At 37.6% G+C, this 23,722-nt stretch overlaps 1 protein-coding gene across 1 annotated transcript in view; it reads right to left on the bottom strand.

Moving 5' to 3' along the window:
• The window catches only part of CMYA5 (cardiomyopathy associated 5), an 89,705-nt gene that overhangs the window by 44,232 nt on the left and 21,751 nt on the right, over nucleotides 1-23,722 (bottom strand). The window contains exon 2 of the mRNA XM_043592900.1: nucleotides 1,986-12,807. Within this exon, the coding sequence (XP_043448835.1) occupies nucleotides 1,986-12,807 (10,822 nt within the window). The remainder of the gene's footprint in view (nucleotides 1-1,985; nucleotides 12,808-23,722) is intronic.

The following is a 23,722-nucleotide window of genomic DNA, read 5'->3' as shown; positions in this document are numbered from 1 at the left end:
CCTTCCCTCACCCTCTCAGTCCTACTCTATCATTTGGCTCACTCCCAAAACGGTCCTTTTTCAAAACACTGTGCTCCCATAATCCTGACTGATTTGGGGAGCCATTAGTCCATCTTCTTTTATTTTTGTTGTCATTCCCAATGATTGGACAGTTTCCAACATGTAATGGGAGGTCAATAAATACTGAGAAAGAAGGAGAGAGTGAATGAAGAAAATAAGTGGCAAAAGATAAGCCACCACAGTGGAGATGGCAGGAAAGGAGAAGCAAGGACCTCAATGATCTATAAAGGCAGTCACCAGTTTCTGACTCATCACAAATGGTCTGCTCACACAAGATGCTAGAGAATTCTCAAGGTATAACTTTAAATTGATTTCTAATTTTTAAAAGTTGTCAACCAACTCTTAATCTTCACAGTTGATTTAATGAAACAAAGCAGGTCTCCCTGGCTTTAGTGAACTAGCTTTCCACTTTTTTTGGTCATACTGTTTAGAGAACATCAGGGGGGAAGAACTTCAAAATGGTTTTAAAGCAGGAGATGTAACCCCTTGCTTTTGAACTTTGTTTTAAATTGACAATATTTAGACAGAATTATTTTTTAATTTCTAAAACTCATAGAGATAAATAAAACATAATTAAGAAAGCTAAAAAAAATCTAGTCTTTCTGCTGACAGTGCCCAGTAGTTGTCAGTTAGCGAAACCAAGTGTCATCCCAGAATGGGGCACATTTCACCAGTGCTAATGCATCCAGAAGCCTGAGATTTCTTTTTTTTAATTGCCCCATCTTCTACCCCCACATTTTACCAGGTAAAGTTTCAACAAAATTTCACTGTAGAGAAGCATAACCTATGTTAGACAATTGAGAAATTTTAATTTTCTGGGGAAAAAAATGTCAAGATTCTAACATCATTTTTTAAATCAAAATTAGCCTAACAATTATTTAACAGTGACCTGATGGAATAATCATATTGAAAATTGCTACCATTAGCAAGGCACTGGGCCAAGCAATACAGATATACAGCCAAGAGCATAGCTCTGGCATCAGACAGACCTGGGTACCAATCCTAGTCTGTCTTCCATGACCTTGAGCAAATCACTTAAAACAATTTGCACTCATTTCATTGTCTGAAAATTGATGATAATGACAGGGTTGTTGTGAGGAGTAGATGATATCTTGTATGCACAGAATTTAACACAGTGCCTGGCACGTAGCCCGTGCTCAATTCTTGTGATGGTCTGCATTTTAAGATCATTCTGGCTAAGGTACTGGAGGATGGTTTGGAAAGACAAGGATAGGGATTCCAGTTAGAAGGCTACTGAAAGTATGTCACAATCTGTAAGACTAAATACTTGACTTCCAATAGTATCTCTGGGGAGAGTATTTATAATTACATGCATTGAGGGTACGTGTTGTGACTAGCTTTTTAACATTGGGAATCTATAGACATAGCCAGAAAGAATGCAGAGGTTTTCCATTTTTAATATCAATTTTACCATAAGGAGGAAATACAGAGAAAACCAAAATTTAAAACGACCATCTTGAGTTTTTTATAAAACTTGCAGTAGTATTGTTCAATGTAATATAAATGTGTATTTTTAAAGAATAATAGTGTAGATAATAGAAAATAAATTGTGTTTTATGCTCAAAAGTACATTTTTCAATTTAAAATCCTTTGGCCCTTTCAGATAATGTTAAGGGCTACTGCCATAAGAGAGGACCCCTCAAAGGCAGTGACCCTGTGTTATTTACACTGGTGTTGCAAGAACCTAGAAAAATGCCTGGCACATAGTGTATACCCAATAAATGTTTGTCAAACTGATCTTAACTAAATGCTTAGGGAAAGAATTCTTAGCTTTCTTTCAGACTATTATGCCTAAATATGAATATATTAAATATTGGTCATTTTTTAAATTGAGAAAATGTTAATTAAAACAAGTTAAGTGTATATGTATTGTCATGTACTTATAAGCTTTAACATCTCTTTACCTTTACAGCACTTATAGCTGTATCAAGTGTTGCAACCTCATGGTCTTTGTGGGCACCAAACATCTTGTCAACAGCAGAAATCGGGCTTCTGCAAGTGTAACAGTACGTGTCGATCTGGGACTTTTTCAGTTCCTTTTGTTCCTTCTCAGTTGCTACCTCTGATAATTGTTCTTGTTCTGTCCTCTCCCTACCCAACTCCTTCTGTTCAGCAGACGTACTTTGTTCTACCTCACTCACAAATTCATTTTCACTGATGTGTTCGAAGGATTCCTTTCCTTGAGATAACACATCTTCAGGTGTGGATTCTGAATATAGTTCCTCTGATAAAGTGTCTTGAACAACCATTTCATAATTCAGGGATTCAGCAAATTCATACTCATCCTGAACAGGGCTATGGCGGAGACTGTCTTCACTTGGCTCAGGCGGGACTATTACTTTAGATTCTTGCAGTGTTTCTTGAACACAAGTTACGCCAGACGCAAATTCTTCCTCTGGGAAGGACACCTGTACTGGGACATTCAGACTGACTTCTGGACTTGCATTTTCTGCTTCATTACTCTGACTGTTTGTTTCATCTACTCTCTCCAGGACATGATGGGTGTCTTCAAATGGAATCGCATAGCTTACCTTCTGGGTAACCACTGTGACTTCTTCAGTGATGGGAACTTTTCCATGCATAGCTTCATTGTCAAGAGGCCCCACATAGCCTACTGATTCTCCTTCCCTATACATAGCTTTCTGTTCCTCTTCCAGACTCTTCTCCCCCAAAATAGTTCCAAACCTCCCCCAAATTTCCCCTTCTGCAGCTACTGGTTGGTATGAATCATCCTTACCAACTGCTTTTTCTTCCAGACCTTGGCCTTGGTCCTTTTGAGTTACAGATGTGTCATGGAGAATGTCATCTTTTAGTATATACTTCTCAAAATATATTCCTGTTCCATCATCAGTGTCAGAGTTCCTGCTTGGAAATGATGCCTCAGAATTCACACTGTCACCTTCAGAAGCTGTCTCCCCTTCCTTCTTTTTCTCCCCAACTGCTTCTTCATACAGATCCTTGTATAAAAATGCGAGTGCAGGTGGCTCCTCCAGAAGTTCAGGATTAATGGCTTTAGTGGTGGTAGGAAATATCTGGGTTCGTGACAAAACTCCTTCTTCTGCACCAAATAATGGCATCCCAGGTGCCTTTAAGTCCACATCTCTATTTATGCTCTTTGGAACATCTCTGTCAGCTGATTGCTGGATATCCAAATGCTTCCGGGTCTCTGGGTGAGATAATTTGCTGTCGTCCTTTTCCATCCCATAGAAGCTTTCATCTAACTTCAGCAAGTCATATTCATGTTCCAGAGCACTTTCCTCTGAACCTTCTGGGAAAGAGACAGTATCTTCTGTAACCTGCTTTGAGAGTTCCACTTCAACATTTAATTTCCATGGAGCTTTCTGTTTTTCTGGGTCTGGGGAGATGTTATAATCAATCAATGTATATTTTTCAAAATAATCTTCTTCACTAGGAGCTGCGGGCTGATTAAAGGTGAAATCATCAGTTTCTGAATAGGTGGGCATCTCCCCTTCTGTGTTAAAAGGTGCCTTTTGTTTATTTTCTTGCAAAGATATAACTTGATCAGAATCTTCTAACTTACTCTTTAATGTTTTATGGCGAGAGACTGCCTCACTATTGTCATGAAGAGATATTGTTTTAAATGAAGACTTCTCTTTCAAATATTCTAATTTATCTTGCATTTGTTCACTTTCTTCCTGATCAACAGAAGAAATAAATGCAGAAGCATGAATATTCAATATCTCGCAGCCTTCAGAGATAATACTGAAGGCACTCTTTTGATCTTCTGAAAGTCCAGCTGGCTTGCTAGTCATTGTAAATTCTTCATCTTTTACATACGTGTCTTCAGGTTCCTTGGATATTTCTCTAGAAGAAACCATTTTATTAGCATCAATTGATGATGCATCCTTTATAAATCGAGCATAGTTGCTGCTCACTGAAGAGCTTGGTTCATTTACATGGGCATCTTCCACAGCCTCCAAGTGGTGATTTGAAGCAACAACAGATTGTTCAGTCCTTTCAGATGTTACTTCTTTAGATGTTTGAATAGTAATGACTGTATGCCTATCTGGAGTCAATTCTGACCATGGCATTTCTTGTTTCTTCACTGTATCAATTTCTGGATAAGTTCTAGAAACAAGTGTTGGTGATTTCGCAGATGACAACAAAGATGGTGGGGTTTCTAAGCTCATTGTTTCATCAAAAGGATGATCTAAAATCCTTTCAGAGTCTTTAGATGGAGATCCTTGTTTCATACTTTCTTTTGTGATATCTATTGAAACACCTTTTGATGGCTCTGACACTGTAACCTGTTCCTTTTCTTCACTGTGACTTGCCACCTCCCTGCTTGACTTTTCCAGTATCAGATTTCCTTCCTTAGGTACAGACTGCTTATCTATTTCTTCATGATAAGAAAGATCCACTGGAAGGAAAGTCTTGGTTTTTTCCACCAATACTTTACTTTCTTCTTTTGGATGTGGTTGAGTTCCTACTGCCCTTGTTTCTCTGATTTCTGGGTGAGCCTCCAAGAGCACAGTTTCTGATTTTTCAGTAACTGATAGAGTTTTAACTAATGAAAGTGGTTGAGTTTCACCTGAAGAATGACTTAAAGAGATATCTGATTCTTCAGGCATAAACCTGGCTACATTCAAGGAATAAGGCTGAATTTCCTGCCACTTTCTTCCTTCTAAAAATGCTTGTGACTGCTTTTGTTTTTCATCTTTCTCCTCCTCCATAATTGTGTATCTTTCTTTGTGGTCTTCATTTTGAGAGACTTGCTGAAGCACAGCTGTGGCTTTTGATTCTTCCAATTTAATAGGGCTAGATCCACGTGCAATTTGTGCCTTCCCCATTTCATTATCTCTAAATTCTAACAGGGCCATAGTTTCTTGCTTTTCTGCCAGCACCTTCTTTTCTGCCAAGGAATGTGATCTGGTTTCCAAGTTACCTTTCTCCTCAGTTGGGCTAACAGACCTGAGTTTAGTTTCCTCTTCATAAATTTTCAAGGAAGTAGGTTTTTGCATTTCTTTCTTCGGTCTGTCTTCACCCAGATCAATTAAACTGCGTTCAGATTCTTCTACTGGCAAAATTATTGTCTCTGGCTTCTCTGATTCCTTCATGATATTTTTACTTGTGAAGCTAGATGAAGCTGATTTTGGCTGTTGTGGCACCTTATCCACTGCATCAAATGAAAAGCATAATTTTTCTTTTTGATCACTTCTTGGCTCTTCCTTAAGAATAGAAATATTCCAGTTAGATGGAGCAGAAATTTCTGGCTTCTGGGCTCTTTTACTATCAGCGACGTGAAGAGGAACAGCATTTTGTGCTTCTTCCACCATGGATTTCTCACCCATGGGAGAATAAGATTGAATTTCAAGACGTTCCTCACCATCAGCAGAAGCAACTACTGAGTTTAAATCCATTTCTTCTGAATACGCTAGGATTTCTTTTTCCCCATAATCTTCACTAGACACTTCAAGGTTGGATTGGGGCTGTTGTAAAACTTCTACATTTGATAAAAATGTAGTTTTTTCTTTAAAGTCTTGGCTTTCACCAGATTTAACTAAAGTACCTCTGGATTTTTCAGCAGGTTTAAGTTTTGTCTCTGGTAACAGATGATCAGTTGGCGTCTTGGTTGCATTAAAGTCAGCTGGAGCTGCTCCTTCAGACTTCAGTGTCGCAGGCACTGCTTTTTCTACAGATGGACTTGGCTGAGTTTCTAAATCTTTTTCAGCAACTCTGTCATCTGGAGTCCTTGATCCAAAAAACAAACTGGACATCCATGATAAGATTCCTTTCTTTCCCTTCTCCTCAGAAAGGCCTCGCTCAACTGCCTTTGGCTGCTTAGGCAATTTTTGTGTTGCCTCAGATGGCTCTGCAGATTGAGGTTCTTCATTTTCTTGGATCGAAGAGAGGAGTTTTACTGGTGTGGGTGTTTTCACTTCAGGTGCTGGTTTCCCTCTCTCATTAACATCTAAAACCTTTGACTGAATCGTTTTTTCTTTTTCTAATGACTTCTCTCCAGGTAAAGAAGATATACTCCTGTGCGCTTCTTTTTCACTGTCCAATGCAGATTCTGCCTCTTCTGCCAGGAAAGGGGCTGCTTTGGAGGGAGAGGGAATGGTTTCTGATTTGATCAGTTCCACTGATGGGCCAGACACTCCTTTCTGGAGGATTCTTTCGGAAGGTAGGTTGATTTCTTCCTGGCTGCCTTCTTTGCAAGGCCTGGACAATTCTGCGTTTGCTTTTTCCACTGTCAAACTTTCACTCCCCATGAAAGAAAAGATCTGCTTCCTCTCTGCTTCGTTTCTCTCTACACTTCCAGTTGGAACTAAAGATTTTGGTTTGGGGGCCAGCTTTGTTTCTTCCGAAGAGTAAGTTTTAGTTGATAAGGTCTCTATGTCACTACTGAAGGTACTGAGAGTAGATACTGGGTCTTGTAATGATACAGGAGATACTTCAGCAGAATGTGGCAGAACCTGCTTTTTGGTTTCACATGTGTGGTCTTTATCTGGCACAACAGTCTTAAGCTGTCCTGTCATCAAATCATTACTGCCAGAGGAACCCAGCTGCACAGATCCTGATATTCTTTCTTCATGTTGACTTGCCAGATCCCTTTCTGGCTTTTCTAGTATCCAGCTTTTATCCTTTGGAAAAACAAGGGCCTCTTTCACTTGTGTTTCTTTAACATCTTCAGGCTCATTTGTTGTAAGTGATTTTGATTCTTCCAAAGGCAAATTCTCTTTCAGAAATAAAAATTGTTTAACTCCCAGATCTTGTTTATCTGCAAAAGATGTGCTTATATCAGGTAATTTAACAGCTTGTTCTGAATGAAGTGCTTTTCCTGGCTTCTCTTTTTCTACAAGGAGGTCAGAAGAAACAATCTTAGATGGATCTGTTATACTCTGGGGCACACGGAATGAATTTGGTTGGTCTGTTTGTTCATTTAATTTTGTTTCAATATGTCCTATCACTTGTGTCTTCAAATTTCCTGTTGACAGTAATGGGTTTATTTCCTGTTTTTCTCCCTCTTTAATGTCGGCTGAATGGTTCAATTTCTCTGATGATGGTTTTAAAGAAAAAGAAAGTGGCTGAAGCTCTTTTGGGCTGTCTCCTTCAACTAGAGGGTCCAATGCTTCCTTTGATCCTAAGCTGACTACCTTGGGAGAGAAAGATTTAAGTTCTTGAATCTGTGGTTCCTTCCTAAGGTATGATGAAACCTCTGGAATTTCAGGGTCGACTGTAGCTGACACATGACGTTCCCTGTTTTCTTCTTTTCCTTCTCCTCTACTCCTAAGTTCAGTGAGGCTCTTTTCTAAGACAGAATCCCCTGTTTCGGTTATGGGAGATTTTATGTGTTTTGTATCTCTGGATCCATCTTGCCCACCTAAACTATGAATGACTTCTGACCCAGTGCTCAGTAATTCTGATACTTGGTATGGCTTGTCTTTCTTTTCAGGTTCCAAAGAGAGCTCTGCCAGAACAAGATCTTGTCTTTCTGATGGGAAATTTCCCCACGCTGTAGAAGATGGCTCTTCTGCTTCTTTGTTCTTATCATCTCCAAGGGTTGGAGTTAAATCTTCTGATGCTAAATTTTCCAATGCAGGAGAACTTTTTATTTCCTCATTTTTGCATTCTGGGGCTGTCTGTTTGGGTGCAGGTGACATGTTTTGTGAGGAAAAAAGTTTGGTTTCTTTTTCCTTTACCTCACTACCTTCGTTGAGCAAAAGCACATGTTCAGGCCCTGACACTTCTGAGGCAGACAGAGAATTCTTTTTCTCTGGTAAAACCAGTTGTTCAGAGTCCAGGACTGTAGAAAATGAAACACCTTGTTCATTTTCCACCCTCTCTTCTTTAGTTACATCTGAATGTTGACAAGACAATGCTTTTATTATTGGCAACCCAGGTTTAACTTCTTCAGTTTCTACCTTGGACAAAGAATGCACTGGTACAGAGGATATTCCTGCAGGTGAATCAAATCTAATTTCTTTCTCTGCTTCTGACCAAGCTGGACGTTCAGATGTAGCCATTTCAGTAGAAGAACTAATTTTCAGTGCTACCTTTTCTTCTTTAAGAAGTGGATGTTCATCTGTCGACGTCACCAGTGGTGGCAAATCACTTCCTAATTCACTCTTTTCTACTTTTGTTAAGACTGGATGTTCTAGAGGGGTGGTAAAAGAGAAATCTGTTGGGGTTTCTTCTTTTGTTAACTTAGTTAAGCCTGAGTCATGCTTAGTTACAGATGTTGTGGTTAATGAACAACTAGGTTCAATTTCTTTCTTTATTTCTTCCAGAAATTCTGGTGCAGGTGGTTCATGTTCAGTTCCCTTTTGCACTCCTGGTGGAGCTGAATGCAGCACTCTAGATGTATCAGTTATTTTAGAGTCATGTTTCACTTGTGTTTTCACTGCTGATAAAATCTCAGGTCCAGATAAAGATGTGTCCTTTAGAGGTGAATATGATTTTATTACTTCAGGTTCGTTCTCTGACAACATTCTCTGTTCTAGTTCAGATGTCACAGTTGGAGCTAAATTAGGTTTCACATCCTTCTTTGGCTCATCTACCAAGTCAGGAAGAACTGAATATTTCATCCCAGACCCTAGAACATTTGGAGGCTGAGGCTCCATTTCTTGATCCCGTGATACATGTGCTGTAGCTTCTTGAGAATCAGGCACAATTTCTTCCTTACTTTTAACTTTTAACAAAGCCATCTGTTCATTTGCAGCTTTTGGAGTGAGTGAAGCTTTGAGTTCTTGTTCCTCCTTAAGTGCATGAACTGAATCAGGTGAAGCTGAATATTGAGATGAACACACAACAGGCTTGGTGTCTTCCTTTACTGTAAATGATTGTTCAGGTAAAGAAACTGGTCTTGCAGCTACTGATGAAATAGTCTGAATTTCTCCCTTATCCATTTCACTGGTTAAATATGATGGAATCAAATCCTCAGAGTCAGGTTCTAAAAATGCTCGAGTTATCTGCTCCTGTGCCAAAATGAGATATTCAGATACAGGTCTTGAGATTGTTTGAGCATCTGGCTGAACTTCTGTGATCTCTCTTTTATTTGCTGAAGGTGGCAAACTCGAGTCTTCAGGTGCAGACAGTGAAGGGGAAGGTTTGGCTTGTTGCTTCTGTGATGAACTGAGGTGCTCAGGTACAGGTGTAGCAGCTGTTGGTGCAATGTCTTCCTCACCCGCTTCTGAAAAGCAAGAGTATCCTGAGGCAGATATTGTAGTTACCAGTGAATCATGCTCAAATTCATTTTTCTTTGTTTCTGGGATTCTATATGGTGGAATTGAAACTTGTGATGCTGAGTCTGGAGAGAAAAGTTCAACCTCAGTGTCTTCATCTGACAAAATAGTGTGTTCAGATGGTGATGTTAAACATATTGGAGAATCGCATTCAAATTCTCTTTTCTCTATTTCCTGAGTTGCATAGGGTGAAAATGAGAATTCTGACACAAATGCTGAGTCTGGAGAAAAGGGTCCAATGTCTTCTTGCTCTTCTTCTGAGAAATTCGTGGGTGAGGAGACCCCTTTTAGATTTAAAGGGGGTATCTGGATAATTTCTTCCTCCTGTGATTCGGGTGTTGCATATGGTGGTACTGAAACTTCAGAAGTTGAGGTGGAAGAGGGTGTGTATCGCTCAATTTCTACTGTCTCTTCTGATAGGACAACATGTTCAGATGGAGTGGCTGAAAGTGGCGGGGACTGGCATTCAGAAGTCTGCTCAGTTGTGGATGGTAGGAGAGAGTGTTCAGACACAGAGGCCACATCTAGGGAATACAATCCAGTGTCTTCCTTCTTTTCTTCTGACAAAATCATGTGCTCAGAAACACCTTTTGATTTTAATGGGGACACATCATCAATTATTTTCTTTGGGGATTCCTGCATTGCATTTGATGGAACTGCATATTGGGAAGTCAATGTTGAATCCGGTGTGAAACACTCACTTCCTAGGTCCTCTTCTGACAGGACTGCCTGTTCCAGTGTAGCAATTGAAAACAGTGGGGACTGGCATTCAGAAGTTTGCTCGGTTATGGATGGTGGAAGAGAGTGTTCAGATACAGAGACCACATCTGGGGAATATGGCCCAGTGTCTTCCTTTTCTTCTGACAAAATCACGTGCTCAGAAACATGTCTTGATTTTAACGGGGACACAACATCAATTATTTTCTTTGGGGATTCCTGCATTGCATTTGATGGAACTGCATATTGGGAACTCAATGTTGAATCCGGTGTGAAACGCTTACTTCCTAGGTCCTCTTCAGACACGACCGCCTGTTCCAGTGTAGCAGTTGAAAACAGTGGGGACTGGCATTCAGAAGTTTGCTCGGTTATGGATGGTGGAAGAGAGTGTTCAGATACAGAGGCCACATCTGGGGAATATGGCCCAGTGTCTTCCTTTTCTTCTGACAAAATCATGCGCTCAGAAACATGTCTTGATTTTAATGGGGACACAACATCAATTATTTTCTTTGGGGATTCCTGCATTGCATTTGATGGAACTGCATATTGGGAACTCAATGTTGAATCCAGTGTGAAACACTCACTTCCTAGGTCCTGTTCTGACAGGACCGCCTGTTCCAGTGTAGCAGTTGAAAACAGTGGGGACTGGCATTCAGAAGTCTGCTCAGTTGTGGATGGTGGGAGAGAGTATTCATATTCAGAGGCCACATCTGGGGAATATGGTCCTGTATCTTCCTTCTCTTCTGATAGAATCACATGCTCAGAAACACCTGTTGATTCTAATGGGGGCTTATGGTCAATTGTTTTCTTCAGTGACTCTTTTGTTGCCTGTGATGGAGTTGAATATTCAGAAGCAGATGTGGAATCTGGTGTGTAATATCCACTTTCTGAAGCCTCTTCTCCAGACAGGACCACATGTTCTGAGATAGCTGCTGAAAACAGTGGGGACTGGCATTCAGAAGTCTTCTCAGTTGTGGATGGTGAGAGAGAGCGTTCAGACGCAGCGGCCAAAGGCTCAAATTCCTCATTCTCCTCTTCTGAAAAAACTGCATGCTCAGATATACCTTTCACAGTGGATGGAGGAACTGGCTCAACTTCTTGCTTCTCTGGTTCATGGTTCAAATCCTGTGGGACTGAATATTCTGATACAAAAGCAGAATCAGTAGAAACAGACTCATTTTCCTCTCTTTCTTCCTCAGATGAAGCAACATATTCAGGTGTTGATGTTTTCAGTGATGGTAAAGTGATCTCCTCTTCTTTCCGCTCCACTTCAGGGGCCAAATATGATGGGAAGGGCTTCTCAGAAATAGATGGACTTTCTGGGTATTCAAGTTCTATGATCTCTTCTTCCACTAAATTAGAATCTTCAGACTCAGGGGTAGTAGCTATTGGTAGAGAAGTTTCTATTTCTTTCTTTGATTCCTCTAATACTGGAGGTTCAGAAAGAGAAATGGATGGCTCAGGCACATTTTCTTCCTCCACTCCTTTGACATCAAGATGAGGAGGGCTCCATTTTTCAGAGACTGGTTCTGCCCTTTCTGTTGAAGTCAGGTCCACCCCTTCTGTCTCTGGGCCAAAATCCTCCTGGATGGATGCTGCCAGACCTGGTAAACCTGTTACCCGCGAAACCTTTTCTGCCTCCAATGAAATGGAATGGTCAGCAGAATACACATCTTCCTTCTTTACCTCATCCACTGAAGGTGGTGAGACTGAAGAGTCATACTCTGATGTCACAATTTCTTGTGAATCAGGCTCAAATTCTTCCTTTGCTCTTCCCAGGAACCCAGTTGTAGATGTATCAGGTGTAAGAGGGGAAGACTCCATTTCACGGAGTTTTGTTTCATCGCCTGGTTGTTGTGGCACTAACTGTGGAGGGCTGAGCTGTGTTTCTTGTTCTGCTGTGTCATTACTTGCATAAGAGGAAACTGTGTGCTTGGTGGCAGATGTGGCCTTTAGGGGAGAATCAACGTAAATTTTCTTTTCATCTTCATGACTGAATGAGGAGGTCGAGGACTCTGATCTTTTGGAGAGTACACCTCTCCAGGGTGAAGCAAGCCCTTTTACTTTATCATCTTCTATGCTTGGGGCTACTAATTTGCCTGTTTTGGAAACTAAGTTAGAATCACGATTGCTCAAATCTGGCTCTAGACTAATGGATGCATCTTTCCCCCTCCTATAATGTATTTCTTTAATTACATAACCCTTTGGCAATGTTCCATAAAATTGTAGAGGAATTAATTCTTCTTTAACAGAATTAAACATCTTAATTTTATATTGTACTGTTCCTATGTAAACTGGCCTTAACACTAAGGGCTTGTGCTCTTTGTATATTGCCCCAGTAATAGGAGGTGTGTTTGAGGTGGTCTTCTTTTTTCTTATTTTATCATGAACGCCACTAGATGACTTCTCTTTCTGACTGTTTAGTACCTGGCTTTCTGAAATTAAAAGATTATCTTTTGTATTTGCTGGAACATCCTGAGATTCAAAAGAATTTCTCTTTTTGTTGCCTTTCCGACGCAATGATGGTGAGCCACGCTTTGACCTAGGTGTTCTTTTCCGAACCTTTTTAACTTCATCCACAATAAAGGAAACATTCCCTGGAGAAGAATTCATAGTTGACCCTTCCAGACTACATACACCAGAAGTCTGACTTTCTTCCGAGGCCCAAGGAGTAGAAGACCTGCTTGAATTGGTCTCCCAGGTTATTCCACTGTCTTCCCGTTGAACTGTCACCATGGAAAAGGAGGGGTCATTTATGATACACTTCTGCTTGGTCTTGCCCTCTTCATCCTGGTCTGATAATCTAAAGTAAGTAATAATACTATTAATAATCACATGTATATTAATAATAAATAATAATATTAATTACATATAGAAATAAGTAAATATCCTATTCTTACTAGGTGGATGGGCTAATGTGAAATTAAAGTATACAGATAAGTATTGCCATCTATATCAAAAATAAGGAGGTATACAAAATAAAATTTAAAACTCTAAGTCAGAATATGAAATATAATAACACATTTCAGGCTGGAATGATTCAGTTCACCACCTACCCTTATCAGGATTGCCCCCCTGACCTCCTGGGCTTACCCAGTCACTCAGGCTTACTCTTTGGGCGCAAGGACCTTCAAAATGGCACTTGCATCTGTGTCCTTTCTGTTACTACTACGACCACCCTGACCTTTATCATGTCATCCCTAGATTTTTTTCATTAGCTTCCTAACTGGTCAGCTGGCATAATGTTTACCTCTTACCCTCCCCATCCTCACCCTACCCTACTCCTCTTTCCATACCAACTTCACTAAAAATTTTCATCATCACACTGCTTGCTCAAAAGATATCAGTAGAGGGGGACCTGGGTGGCTCAGTCAATTAAGTGTCCAACTCTTGATTTCACAGTTTGTGGATTCAAGCCCCACGTTGGGCTCTGCAATGATCATGCGGAGCCTGCTTGGATTCTCAGTCTCTCTCTCTCTGCCTGTGCTTGCTCTCTCGTGCCCTCTCTCTCTGTCTCTCAACTCTCTCTCTCTCTCTCTCTAAAAATAAATACATAAACTTTAAAAATATCAGTAAATTCCTCATTCCTCAGTAAATTTTTTTCTACCTGTAGAAAAAAAATTCAAAATACTTAACTCTTTGATCCCTAGCTGACATTATTTCCGAGTACCAACTGTTACCTTATTCATACCTGGTACATTTCTGTTTTAACTATATAATTTCCTGTCCAGTTAATATATTGTGTGGACTCTGAGTATGAGCCATACAGGGAAAATATAGAGATACCCTAAAAAAAACAGCCTGTGGGCGGCACTTTCCTCATCTGTGAGCCAGGGATCATAATAGAACCTACCTCTCGGGGCTGCTGTGAGGATTAAATTAGTTAATACACACGAAATGCTCAGGAAAAGTGCCTGGCATATAGTTAGTGCTCACTAAACACTATCTGTAATTAAGGCTTCTACACAATCATTGGAGTAGAGACCTAGGGAGCCTTGGCAAGGTCATTTTCAACTGCTACAGGTGTTTGAAAAGGTGATCTCTTTGGACTGCTCTCATGTGTCTCAAGACACAACTGGCTTTGGCTGCCCCTTCAATTGCCATTGGGCTCCTATCTCAGAGTCTGCAGTACTTTTCTCTGAAATTTTCTTATACCTTTTCCTTTCTGGTGCTCATGTTGTTCCTCCACTTAAATTCTCACTCTACCTTTTCTGCACACCTAAATTCTATCTCCTCTTCAAGGCTTATTTTAAAAACCTCCAGTGTTACTATTCCTGATCAATTCAGCGATCCTGTTTGCCAATACTTCATAAACATTAAGTTCAAGATTAAAACTCCAAGGGTTATATCCTTCTAGGAATATGGCTATAATTTGAGATAAACACAAACTACTGACTGACATATGCCTTTCTACAACAATAAAAACAAAACCAAAAGCCTTTCTATACAAAAAGACACTAAGTATTAAATTGAGTCACTTTTTGAAAACATACACAGTTAGGATTTAGGTCCCTTACTAATAATTTTTAATCATCAGTCACTGCTTATGCCAGTGGTTCTTAACTCTGGATATATTTGAGAGCCACCTGTAGGAAGTTTTTTAAAAATACTGATGCCATCCTATACCCCTCCCGGCAGAGACTCTGATTTGACTTTACTAGGGTAGGGTCTCAGTTTTTCTGTGTTTTTAGGTTTTAAAAGCTTCCAAGTGACACCAGTCTAAAGCAGAGTTAAAAATCACCAGCCTACACAATCCTAACTATGAAATTTAAATAGTACATGCCTTTCTCACTTACTTCGAACACTTCCTAATTTGTTAGGTGAGGCTGAGGGCCAAGACCATAAATTCTTGCAGTTACATTCTACCCCCCTTTCTTAAACCTCAGAGTTTCCCCAACAGTCTGCAGCAAAGGGTGTATGGACCGCTGAGATCCTGATTTCCCTAACTCTCATCACAGCTAGGCAGAACCCCTGCCCTGCTGGTCTTCAACAGCAAGAAGATTCATCCATTCATCCATTCATCCCAGTGCACTGTAAGTGATTTCACTCCCTATATATGCCATGAGTGCAAAGGGCTGGAAAGCAGTGGGAAGAACTACTTTCTCCATTTCCTTGGCAACTCTTCTCTCACTTATTTGCTTTGGTATAAAACCACTGAACTTAATTAGGAATTAACACTCTATCTTGGTTTTGGATTGAATCTTATTTTAAAATGTTTTTTTTTTTCAGGCTATTTACATACCTAATTAAAGTTATTCCTCAGAATTTTCAATTCCTTCTACCCTTCTCCCTTTAGCTTTTAAGAGAAGCAGGATGAAATTAAAAATTAAGGTTATGACATGCATCTGAGAAGTCAGCATTTTGAGACCCCATGACTATAGTAGTATTATAAAACCAATTATAAATTCAATTTAGAGTTAATTATTGATTGTAAATTTAATGTACTCAACTGGAGAAATTTTCATTACTAGCGAGGATGAGTTCACGGCTGCTTAGCAGAATACCCAAATGGTGATCCTAAGAAGACAGAGCCCTACTGAGGTGAGTTCATTCATTCATTCATTCATGCATGCATTCATTTCTCACTTAACAAACTTTTGTTGGGTTTAAATACTAGGAATACAAATATAAAGACACAGAATCTTCTCTCAAGAAATTAAAAATCTAATAGGGAGACAGAACTAAACATGTTAACACAGTGTGATTAGTATTATTCTAGAAGACATGCGAGATACAATGACAATATAAAGAGAAGACTTTACAAAGGAAAGATACTTGAGTTGGATTTTGAAGAATAAATAGGAGTTTGCCAAATGGATGAGGAGTGGAGGTGGTGTGAGGATGGAGAGGTTATTCCAGGAAAATGTCACAGAATATGCAAAATGTACATATGAATAAATCAGCCTGGCTCACTGAAAAACCCAAAGTATTTTGGGATGTCTGGATTTTTGGAGAGAAGCAAAGGAATAGAAGAATGACAGAGCCAACAGGAATCAGAGAATGACTATATTAGCATGTGTAAAGCCAAAGCCCAAGTATTCACATTACACTCAGTCTAAAAAAATAATTTCCCTTAATAGAAGATAAATGGTCCACATAGAGTTCAGAAATATATTTCTTGTTCAGGAACACAAGTGTTCTCATCTATGCAAAAATGTATACATCATCTTCTCATAGTTAATGGATATTGGCTATGAACATCATCTCATTCATTCTCCTCTGATTCTCACAAAGTTCTCATTATTACCTGGCTTCTGATGTAGAAGACCGACACATCTCAATGACCTGTGTATGTAGCTCACTTACTTGTTACATTGAGCAAGGAGAAGGTTTACCAGGTCTGAGTTAGATCAAGAAAAATATACTTGAGGCCAGAGCTGAGTGCCACAGTCTCCTCCTTCCTTTTGATAAGCTTTATCTGATTAAGGAAGTTTCCTTCTATTCCCATTTGTTAAGAGGTTTTTTTACACAATGAATGAATGCTACATTTTATTAAGCAATTTTTTATACCGCTATGGAGATGACCATATCTTTTATTCTATTAATGTAAGGAATTATAATGATTGATTTCCAGATGTCAAGCCAACCTTGAATTCCTGAAATGATGACATGTGTTTGTGATGTATTATACTTTTTATATAATATTGGATTTTGTTTACTAATACTTTGTTTAGGAATTTTATTCCTGTGTTCATGAATAAGTGACCTATAATCTCTTTTCTTACAATGTGCTTGTCAGGTTTTCATATCAAGATTGTGCTGCCTCAAAAAACAAATTAGGAAATGTTCTCTCTTTCAGTATTCTCTGGAAGAATTTGTGGAAGATGGTATTATTTCTCCCTTGAGCATTTGGTAGAATTTATTGGTGAAGTCATCAAGGCCTGAAGTCTTCTTTGTGGTAAGGTTTCTAATTAATAATTTATTTAATAGTTTGTGTCTACCTGGAATTTCTGTTTAGTTTTGTGTCCATTTTAGTAGGTTGTATTTTTCTAAGAATTGGCCTATGAACCTAAATTTTAAAAAGTCATTGGAGTTAAATTATTCATAACGGGGCACCTGGATGGCTGAGTCAGTTAAGTGTCTTGCCTTTGGGGCTCAGGTCATGATCTCACAGTTCGTGAGTTAGAGCACCACGTCGTGCTCTGTGCTGTCAGTGCAGAGCCTGCTTGGGATTCTCTCTTTCCTTCTCTCTGCACCCCTCTTCTCTCTCTCTCTCAAGAATAGATAAATAAACCTTAAAAAATAAACAAATAAAATGTTATCCATTTTTTTTCATTATTGATATTGGTTATTTCTATCTTCTCTCTTTTTTTTTCTTTATAAGAACAGCCAGAGGTTATTACTTAGTAATCTTTTTAAATAAAGTTTGGCTTTATTGATGTTTCCTATCTCATAAATGTCTGCTTTTTATTATTTCCTTTCTTTAACTTTTTTTTCTAATGTATTAACTGAAGGCTGTGTATTTCTCTTTCAAAAACGGTTTTGAGGTATCACATAAAAGATTGTATATATATTTTCATTATTATTAATCTCAAAATATTTTTGAATTTCCACTATGATTTCTAATCTGACACAGTGATTATTTTAAAATATATTTCTCAATTTCAAAATACAGGGGGATTTCCTAGTTATTTTCTTGTTAGTGCTTTCTTTGCATTGCAGCCAAAGAATTTATTTTACATTAAGTTACACTTTAAAATTTGTTAAGAATTGTTTTATGGATATTTGGCCAAATTTTGGGGGTGGTTTTGTTTTTAATATTTGTGTGTTCTTGAAAAATGCATGTGTCCTGCAGTCTCTCAGCAACATTTTATATTGGTCCAGTAAGTATGACTTATTCATTGTCTTATTCAAATTTTTTATCTTTAGTGATGTTTTGTCTGTTTTTTTCTATTAGCTGAGAGAGATCTATTAAAATTTTATATTATCATTATGAATTTGTCTCTCTTTGTAGTTTATCAATATCTGATTTATATATTTAAAGCTATGTTATTAGATACAAATAAATTTAGAATAGTTACATCTTTCTGGAAATAGTAACTTTGAATCATAATGAAATGTTCCCTTTATCTGTAAATGATGATTTTTGCCTAGGGATGCTGTGATACTAATATAGTTGTACTTAGATATTAATAAAACTATACCAGCTTGGTTTTGATTAATTTTTACATGGTATATCTTTTTGCATTTTTACTTTTAGCCTTCTTATATCCTTATATTTTAGATGTGTCTCTTACCAGTAGCTCAAAGATTTTTTTTTAAATAAACTCTGACAATTTAAATGCAGCACTTAGTTCATTTAAACTTACTATAATTACCAACATAATTATCATATATTTGGGGTTAAGTCTTCTTTGTTTTCTATTTGCACTACCTATTCAATGTCCCTTTTTCTCTCCTTTCTTGCCTTATTTTCCTTTGAATATTTATTATTATTCCATTTTCCCTCTCTATCAGCTTGGCAGTTACATTTTAGTATTCTTTTAGTGATTACCCTAGAGATTATAACATGCATCCTTGACTCATTAATGCCTAACACAAATTGGTATTTCTGTTTTTTCCAAAACAACACAAAGACTATAAACCAATTGAATTTCAATTTACATGCTATTGTAATTATATTTTAATTCTATAAATGTTTTTAAATCCTGTGTACATAACTTTACTATTATTTTAATTTGTTTAAGTTTATTTATTTGAGTGAGAGAGAGCACAAGCAGGGAAGGGGCAGAGAGAAGGAGAGAAAGAATCCCAAGCAGGCTCTGTGCCATTAGCACAGAGCCAGATGCAGGCCTCAAACTCACAAACTGTGAGATCATGACCTGAGGCGAGATCAAGAGTCAGATGTTCAACCAACTGTGCCACCCAGGAGCCCCTGCTTTATTATTATTTTAAAAGGTCGGTATTCATTTAGATTTACCTAGATACTGAATCTTTTTATTGTGTTTCATTCCTTTCTGCACCCCAAAATTCCATCTGGAATTACTTTCCTCCTCCCTGAAGAATTCCATTTAATATTTCCTTTAGTGTGAGCCTGCTGGTGATAAATTCTCTTTATTCTTTTTTTTTTTTTTTTTTTTAAGTCTTTTACACTTCCATTCTTGAAGAATATTTTTTTAGGGCATAAAATTCTAGATTGGCAGGCATTTTCTCTCAATACTTTAAAAATAGCATTCCACTGTCTTCTATCTTCCATTGTTTCATTGATAAATCAACTGTTAATGTAACTGCTTTTCTGAAGGTATTCTGGAGTACTTCTCCCCATCATCACTCTGCTATTTTTAGGATCTTGTTGTTGTCTTTAGTTTTCAGAAGTTTTACTATCTTGCGCTTAGGAATCTTATCCTGCTTGGAGTTTTTATGGCTTCTTGAATCTGTATATTGATGTCTTTCACCATTTTTGAGAAATTCTTAGCCATATTCTGTTCAAATATTACTTCTGTCCCTTGTCTCTCCTTTTTCTAATATTCCAACTTTTCATATATTACAATTTCTCATTGTGTCTTACCTGTGCTTCATTTGAATGTTTCTTTTACTCTATCATTCAGTACATTCATTCTGTCTTCAGCTATGTCTAAACTGCTACTAAAATCATCATATATTTCATTGTTATTGTATTTTTCACTTCTAGGGTTTCCATTCTTTTGTTTCCAGTCCTCTGACAAAGTTCTCAATCTTGTCTTTTATTTCCATGTCCACCTCTCCCTATAAATAAGTTAAGCATTACATAAGCATCACCCTCCCCCAGGAGCCCTTGTCTTCCTATAGCAGTCCAGCCAATGCCCTGAATAAGTAAGAATTTCTGTGGGATAAGTACTTGAAGGATTTGTGTATTCTGCTACTTCTCCATCTCTTTAAATTTTTCCCAATAAACCCTAATTTATATTTTCATTGTGTGACATACTAACCCCTTTGTATAGTGAGAAGGGGATATGATACCCTCCGAATTGTGTTTTGGTATGCTTGCTGGTAATATTCTCATATCTTGTTGTTAAATTGATGTATTTTCTAAATTTATTTTGTGTGTGTGAGTTGTATTAGTATAAATCAGTTCTCAAGAGATAAATTTTATTAAATGTGCTGGAAAAATCTAACTTCTAAAGTTCCAAAATGAAGGATAAAATTCTGGAATATGACCATATCAAAAAAATTCTTGTGTTCACAATTTAGCAGTGATCACCCTCCTTAGATATACCCTGTCTCTTCATTTCTACACTTTAGCTGAAAGAGAGACTAATAACTTATTGAAAATTAAATTATTGGTCATGAATGGAAAGAGCCTTGTGGTTTTATAACATTTTTCATTTTACAAGTGAGAAAAACCAAAGAAAGGAAATACACATATATCCAAATTGAAAATTTTAAAGAGGAAAATGGCTAACCATTGAAGTAGAACTAACAAAATAATGATTTCCCTTATTCCATTATCATCTTTGTTTTAATTGGTGCTTTTATTTTTACTTAAAGACAAAAGAACTATACTTCTAAAGAAGTGAAACAGGTCCTCAAACTTTTTACCTGAAGGCTAAGATTTATAACTATTATATTTTGTTTTTATCAAGCTGAAGATTAATTTCTAGGAACTAGCAGTACCTTCTTCTGACCAACAACTAAAGTGACATTCCTTATGGGAATATAATTATGAGAAATACCTCAGATTTTCATAATGACTTATTCCACTCTCAAGGAATCACAGTGCACTAATAATGTTTCAAACAAAGAAAGGTAATGGATAGGATTTTTTCCCTACTATACTTGTTAGAGCACATTAAGTATCAACTGTTATAACATAGTAAAAAATTCACATGTGATCTTGCTTATATTGCAAACTCTGAAAAACATGTTTTTGAAGTATAAAATATCAAGCAGGCTTGTAATATTCTAATACAAATTGTTAGTATTTTATATGGGCCTTAAAAAAAGACGCGTAGAACATATTCACTAATGCTACAATTAATATTTTCACCAAAAATTAATTGAATACCCATTTCCTTAGCAGAAAATTAATCACATGCATTGTTGAACAAAAGTAATATAAAATAGGTTAAGAGGAGCTTATAAGCTATATGGCAGTTAAGAAAAAAAAATGTATGAAACCATGAATGAAAAAATTATTATACAGGTTTATCATGCCCTAATATAAAGTCCTCAGTTTGTAGGTATCCTAAAGAGCACTGAAGTTCATTGTGGATGAGAAGAATAAGTATCTTATTTTCACAATGACCAGACACTTCATAAGCATGGAAGTTTGGGCCCTCTACTACTTGAAACCCATTTATCTCTCTGCCTTTATCTTTCACTCTTCTTCATGAACCCTGTGCTCCAGCCAAACATTAACCTGAGCCCACAAGGCTTTGCTTATATCCTTGTCTTTACTTGGAGTGAATCATCTCTGTACATCCAAACTTTACACTTTTCAGAGACCAGCTCATGTATCAACTTCTCCACATAGCTGTCAATGATTCTGTGAGCCAAAAGTAATTTTCCTCCTCTGAACTTCTGGAATCTTCATATAATCTTCTATGGTATTTGCCACCCTACACTAGAATTATTTTTACATATTTCTTAGCTATTCTACAAGGCTGTGAACTACCTATGAACAGGAATGCTGTCTTTTATGACCTCTCCTCTTGTGAAGTCTTTCCAAAACATTCACCTTTGTTTTCAGAAGAATAGCTCTTTTACTCTTGCACTCGGTTTCATCAGCTTGAGTAATATTTAATTAAATCATGTTATAACAATAACAAGTACAACTAGTATTAAAAGGTTTGGGAATACTCAAAACTGACCCTTAGTAACAATGCTACTCAAAATGATGGGTATTATTAGACAGTAGCCTACTACAAAGAGTGGTTAGCTCGCCTTGGGCATCAGCCTGTTTTAAAGATTAACTAGGGGCCTTTGGTTACTCTAGTCAATTAAGTTTAGTGGAAAATAATTAAGAGAGCTTATATTACTCTTTCTGTACATTTCTAATATCCATTTATACCCATGGAATTTATGTTTCAGATGAATTTCCAAACTGTAAAATTTCTTCAATCATTGTTGACTTTTAACCGATTTCAGATTGAAGCCCAAAATCCAGATTCACTTATTCAACAAGTATTTACTGAGCTCCAAGTATGTAGTAGGCACTGGGTTAGGCATGATTTTTTACAGCAAGATGATCATTTGGTGCAAATTTTCTAAAAGATCTTTACAGTTCACTTCAAATTAACCAATTTTGTCTGAGCTATAGATTTATGGTAGAACTGAAAATTAATTTTTCCTTATTGTAGTCTTCTGAAATCTAAGATGTATTTGGGTGTTGCTACTGGAGGCAGCTCCAGAGTAAAGTGAATCAGTCAGGTGCTTGCCTAAGCCCTCACCTCTACAAGAGCACTGCCAGACACAATCAACATTCTCCCAGCCTAGTTTCAGAACACTCGGTTGTGTGGGAACATTCTTCTGCTTCATCTATACAAGGGATTATGGATAAACTGTGCAGTATAAAGATTCACACCTTTTTAGATTTTTTAAAGGAGTTTTTTTAATCTACAAAATCTCACAGAATACACCACAGCAATTTATTTAAATTATTAACCGAGACACTCATTGCTCATTCCAGGTATCTCTTTCCATGTGGAAGAACATCTATTATGTAACAGTCTTTCCTGGCTTAGCTTCCCTCTATCACTGTTTCCTATTTTACTTTGTTCCTTGTGCTGTTAAGTATATAGAACAGGCCCTCCTGTGGAGAGGCCTGTAGTCCTTCAGAATTCATGACTGGGTACATAGAACTGTTTATTTCTGAGATTTGGTATTAGAAAGCACATTGTTATCCTATATTTAAGCCACATTCTCTGATATTAGCAGCTTTATCAGTAATAAGGTTGACACATTTTCATCTCTATTTGCCATTCCTTTGATTTATTTATCAGTTGTTTCAGAATTTAGGCAGAGGATAGAGGATATTGTGTAATAATCTACTTGTCAAAGCCCAATATACACAAATGGCCACAAGAATAGCAGTGGGCAAAGCCTAAAGGACATCACTTGACAGCAAGAACAGTTACAAAAGCTAACCTATGTGCTTGTGAGTATCCACCATAAACTGATATGTGAACCAGTCAGACCAAGAGAAATCCGCCAGGCAGAACTCAGTAATGCCCTGTCCATGTGTAGGTTTCTTTCACACGCACACAGACCTGTGCACATCTTCATCTGCACTAGTTTTCAGAAGTCCAGAATTACAATGGTTGTTATGATGCATTGTAAGCAATGTAGACCAATTTTAAAAGTGCATTACCCATGGTCAGTGATAAATAATATTATATCCATGGCAAAAATGTTTGTGAGAATAAGGTAGACAATTTGAGTCAGATTGTGCAAAAAAGATAAAAGTTAGTATTCTTTAATGCCTCAAGCTACTTTAACCTCAGGCCATGTCAATTCTTAGGCTGGTCCTCAAGTGATCTGCTGATGGATTCTAGTGCTTGCTCTGACACTCACCCAGTGTCTGATTTTTCGCATGTGAACAAAACAAAGTTCCTGCTCTCATGTTGCTTAAATTCTAGTAGAGGGGAAGACAGAAAACAAAGCAAACATACAAATGTTTGGTAATGGTAAGGGCTGTGAATAAAATAAAACAAAAAATTAGATTGAAGGAGATGGCTTGAGTTGGGGTGCTATATTAAATAGGGTAGTCAAGGGGCGCCTGGGTGGCGCAGTCGGTTAAG

Source organism: Prionailurus bengalensis, chromosome A1 (genome assembly GCF_016509475.1).
Source record: "Prionailurus bengalensis isolate Pbe53 chromosome A1, Fcat_Pben_1.1_paternal_pri, whole genome shotgun sequence".
NCBI classification, from domain to species: domain Eukaryota; kingdom Metazoa; phylum Chordata; class Mammalia; order Carnivora; family Felidae; genus Prionailurus; species Prionailurus bengalensis.
The sequence above is the reverse complement of the archived record's forward strand: the minus strand, read 5'-3'. Positions and strand labels throughout refer to the sequence as shown.